Consider the following 4,498-nt stretch of genomic DNA (forward strand, 5'->3'; position numbering starts at 1 on the left):
TTGCTTGTCTTCAGAGGCAGCAGCAGAGATGAGATTGTCGAAATCGTAGAACAAAAAGGTGGATTTAAGCCTTAAGTACTTTTTGACATAGTTTAAAGTATCTGGTCCGATCAAATCCTCCATTGCTAACAGATCAAAAGCATTCTTTTTAACTCTATACATTCTTCCTTTCGTCCCTATATCAGCTATATACACTCCTTTCTTTATGAACGTTCTCGTTCCCGTCTGCTCATTCACGATATCTGTACAATTCGAATTGAGGCAGTACATAACCGGAAAATGCGTGAGTAGAATTCCGGTATAATTCAATTTTTGTATGGCTCAAGATGTCCAAACTTTTCAACAAAAACCAATCAAGAACCGAGACAAAAACATATAGTATTATCAGAGGAGTTTGGAATACAAGGGGTGCATACTGTTGTAAATAGGAGGAATTGGAAGAGGACCATCGATCCAAAACCCGTTGTCTTGTGCCAAAGAAACATTATTTGCGCCGAAAGTTCCGGTTACGCCTATTGAGACAGCAAAACCCAATGTCATCCGCCTTGTGATCTGCACTGAATCCGGTTCTTGAAATTCTACGGTTCTCTTGCAAGCAAACCCGCTGGAATGTGAAAATTTCGGAACAATCTATGACTTATTTCTTTCCTCAGAGAGATTTTGATTGATTGATTGATTATGTGATGTGAGAATGTGTATGCGTTTTCTTTGTTTCCCGCAGAGAGTTGTTAAGGTATTGGAACTAGCTGGAGGAGTGATGGAAGAGCTCGCGAGCCCTTCTGGACCCAAGAAAGAGTTCGTCAACAGCCATTGCCGAGAGTTTATGCAATCTATGAAGGTTTCTTACTGACTCCAGTCTCTTCTTCTTCACTCCCATTTATGGCTTTACCTTATGGTTTTATGAGTGATGAACTTCTGATGGATTATAGTGTTTTGATAAAACTAGCTTATAGAAGAACGTTTGGGCTCATTGACACAAGTCTAGATTAGTATTCTTTCTGCTCTCTCACCATATTTGCCTTCCTTTTTTGAGTGTTGTTCATTTGGGCAATTTGACACAAGTCTATATTAGGGTTCTTTACATTGCCTGATCAAAGTTAAGGGATATCTTTATGATTTTGATTCTGGGCTTTAGTCTTCATGACTGCCACTGCATTTTGTTTTGCGGTTAATGTACTTTTTCTTCTTTGTCTAGTGAACATATATGGTTTCATGTCTCACAGTCTCTATGTTTGTATTCCTTTCCTGTTTTTATTTTCATATTTCATAATACACCTCACCGTTCAAAGAACATTTGGGCTCTCATTTGACACAAATCTAGATTTTAGAGATCATTACATTCCATGAACAAGCAAAAGGCTTTTCTTTTCCTCTGGAGTTTTGATTTTGGGTTTTCTGTCTTGAATAAATTTTGAATCTTTCAGCTTCATTGTCTGATCCATGAACTTCTTTATCTTGGACTGTACATATAATGTATCGCCAATCCATAATACAATATGAAAACTTGCAGGATATTCAAGTGACACTAAGGGAAGAGATCAAAAGCGCTTGCGAGTACCGTCCCTTTGAGAAATGCGATTACAACGCTAGAATAGCTAATGAGATCTGCTTCCAGAAGCTTGAATATGTTCTCACGCAGCTTGATGATCTGAAACAAACTGCTGACCGGTATATTTCTTTTGATTGAGCTCGCAACTCTATGCAGATTTTCTCATGTTTGTGGGATTTTACAAGTTGTCTCTGTCTTCCTTCGATATTCATATTCATAAAAGCCTTACTTGAAGAATTATCCTAAACCATTGTGCTATATAGTCTCTAGATCAGTGGTAGGTTATCCCAGTAAAGTTTGTCTGTTTTTTTGTAGCATGAGTGCCCTAAAGTTTGTCTGTTTTTTTGTAGCATGAGTGCCCTGTTGCACACAAGTAAGATATTCTCCTACTTACTATATTAGATTTTGCAAAAAAAAAAAAAAATTAGGTCTTTTTGGTTTAAATAAAAATCTATCTGCAATGAATTCGCAAGAGAGAACCGGATCAATTTTATTGCAGTTAAATGTATTTTATGCTGTATCGATCAAAAAAAAGTTGGGAACAACTCGAGTTAACAACATAATTAAATGCAATTCACCATTCATACGTAAGTGGTTTAAATCAACAACTGAAGTTTCCGGTTACATGTGATTGGAACCAAAGCCGGTTCATGAGAACCATTCGCAAATTCCGGTACGATTTGTTGAGCTACTCGTTAAAATTTCGAACCAACCGGACGACAAGTTCCCGTACTGAGATTACGCGATGAGATTGGATAGTGGCCTAGTGGGTACCTGAAATGTCACGCGCTGGCCAACCTTTTTTGAATTTTAATAAAAAAATATTATTCTGCCATATTGTTTTTAAAAAAATAAAAAAATTGTGATCAAATCAAAAATACGAAATTATTTGAAAAGTCGGACATGTCTGCTTTGAATACACAATTCACATTCTGCAAACAAAAGAGCCAACATTATGTTTGTTTCTAGATCATATATTCATATTACATGATTATAACGATGAAGATAATTTATATGTCTCTCATCATTATAATCAGGTCTCTCTATTCGTAAAATTCTAGTATCTAAAATGAAATATCTTTATCAAACAAATATGTGATTATAACGATGAAGATAATTTTCAGGCATTTGGTCCAGTTTGACTTCACTTCATCGCCCTTTCGTTTTGGAACCCGGCCGGCTGATTGTTAAGATTTTCTTAGGAGATAATTCATATATTCGAATATAATAGACTCACACTTGTCAAGAGTATATTATTTTATTGTATAAACCTGGTTGAATGTAATAAAAACACGTACCTTGCTTCATGATGGCTGATGGCTGATGGCTGATAAATCACAATGATAAAAGGTTAATGAGTCGCACTTTCAAAATTATAATATCACGAAAATAATTGACACTAAGAATACATATATTTAGGAAGAATAAAATAACTCAATTTGATTTTAATTAGTGTATACATTTTGAATACTAGTCGTCTTTTTTATTTCTTCTTCATGGTTTATGCTTCTAAATAGACAACTAACACATTTTCAAAATTATACTAACAAGCAAATAATTGACACTAAGAATACATACAAATATTTAGGAAGGAAAAAATAAACTCAATTTGATTAAGTAGTGTACATGTTTGAACAATCTTCTCTTTTTTGAGTTTTCCATGGTTTATGCTTATAAATAGACAACTAACACCAAGGTTTTCTTACAACCCTCACAACTCTATTCAAACATCTATCTAGTGACTACTCTTTCTACGATAACCCCAAAAAACTCAACAGGATGAAAGTAATTACTTCTCTAATCTCTTCCATTATACTTAAATTTATCCACAAAGACTTCCATGAGGCTTACGCAAGAATGTCCCTCCTCGATCGTTTTCTACTTCTTGTAAGTAAATTGATCTTTGCACATAGAAGCACATCCACACTTTTACACTTTGGAATGGGATGAATTGAAGTTGTTATCGATACGTTTTTTTCCTTTTTCCTTTTTTTTTCTTTTTCCACACAACACTTTCTGTTACTAGCTCTATTATTATTATAAATCTAACGTTTACATGGCCGTGCAGATCGTCCATGCAGTGGATAAGATGGTTCCATGGCATAAGCTTCCGGTTTTCTTGGGTTTAGCCTATCTTGAAGCACGTAGACATCTTCACCAAGAATACAATCTTCTCAACGTCGGTCAAACTCCGGTTGGAACACGGTTTGATCCTGCTAATTTCCCGTACCGGACTGCTGACGGAAAATTCAATGATCCTTTTAATGAAGGCGTCGGCAGTCAAAATACTTTTTTCGGAAGAAATTGTCCTCCTGTCGATCAGAAAACAAAGGTAATTACGTACATATGTGTGTTTGGATTTTAAATTAATCAATTTGATAATCAAAGAATATAATCTAAAATGAATCAGTTAGACTTCGGTAATTTATCAAAATCATTTTTGATTTGGAGAATATATAAAATGCTTTACATGTTTTGTTTCACGTCTTTGGATGAAAAAAATAAACTAAGCAAACCAATTAAAATTGGGTAATTAATGACTTTATGTTATGATAATATTGTTAATTTGATATCAAACATTAATTTATTGAGAAGTTTTCAATATTTAAACACGTTTTATCATTTTAGCAAATTTTGAAATATTCAAAGAAAATAAATTAAGCCTGTTTTTGTTGTGATATATTATTCTTGAAGTTACTGAGGCCAGACCCCATGGTGGTGGCGACGAAATTATTAGGAAGGAGAAAGTTTATCGACACAGGAAAACAATTCAATATGATTGCAGCTTCTTGGATACAATTCATGATCCATGATTGGATTGATCATCTTGAAGACACTCACCAAGTTCGTCTTTTTAATTTTCAATTTCATCCATTTACGTCATATATATGTTTTTTTAATGAAACAATTCAATTGATTCAATTTGGTTTACTCCGGTTAAATATTGGT

At 34.3% G+C, this 4,498-nt stretch overlaps 2 protein-coding genes and 1 pseudogene across 2 annotated transcripts in view; 2 read left to right on the forward strand and 1 right to left on the reverse strand.

Annotated features, from left to right (window-relative positions):
* LOC104698669 (photosynthetic NDH subunit of lumenal location 3, chloroplastic-like) overlaps positions 1–339 on the reverse strand; it is a 2,726-nt gene extending 2,387 nt beyond the window's left edge. The window contains exon 1 of the mRNA XM_010446716.2: positions 243–339. Within this exon, the coding sequence (XP_010445018.1) occupies positions 243–270 (28 nt within the window). The 5' untranslated portion in view covers positions 271–339. The remainder of the gene's footprint in view (positions 1–242) is intronic.
* Positions 609–1,896, forward strand: LOC104782586 (mediator of RNA polymerase II transcription subunit 11-like). The gene is made up of 2 exons (XM_010510625.2): positions 609–838; positions 1,511–1,896. The coding sequence occupies exons 1-2, from the start codon at positions 692–694 to the stop codon at positions 1,685–1,687; spliced, it is 324 nt and encodes a 107-aa protein (XP_010508927.1). The 5' UTR covers positions 609–691; the 3' UTR covers positions 1,688–1,896.
* LOC104791044 overlaps positions 3,244–4,498 on the forward strand; it is a 4,034-nt pseudogene continuing 2,779 nt past the window's right edge.

This window comes from Camelina sativa, chromosome 1 (genome assembly GCF_000633955.1).
Source record: "Camelina sativa cultivar DH55 chromosome 1, Cs, whole genome shotgun sequence".
Lineage (NCBI taxonomy): Eukaryota > Viridiplantae > Streptophyta > Magnoliopsida > Brassicales > Brassicaceae > Camelina > Camelina sativa.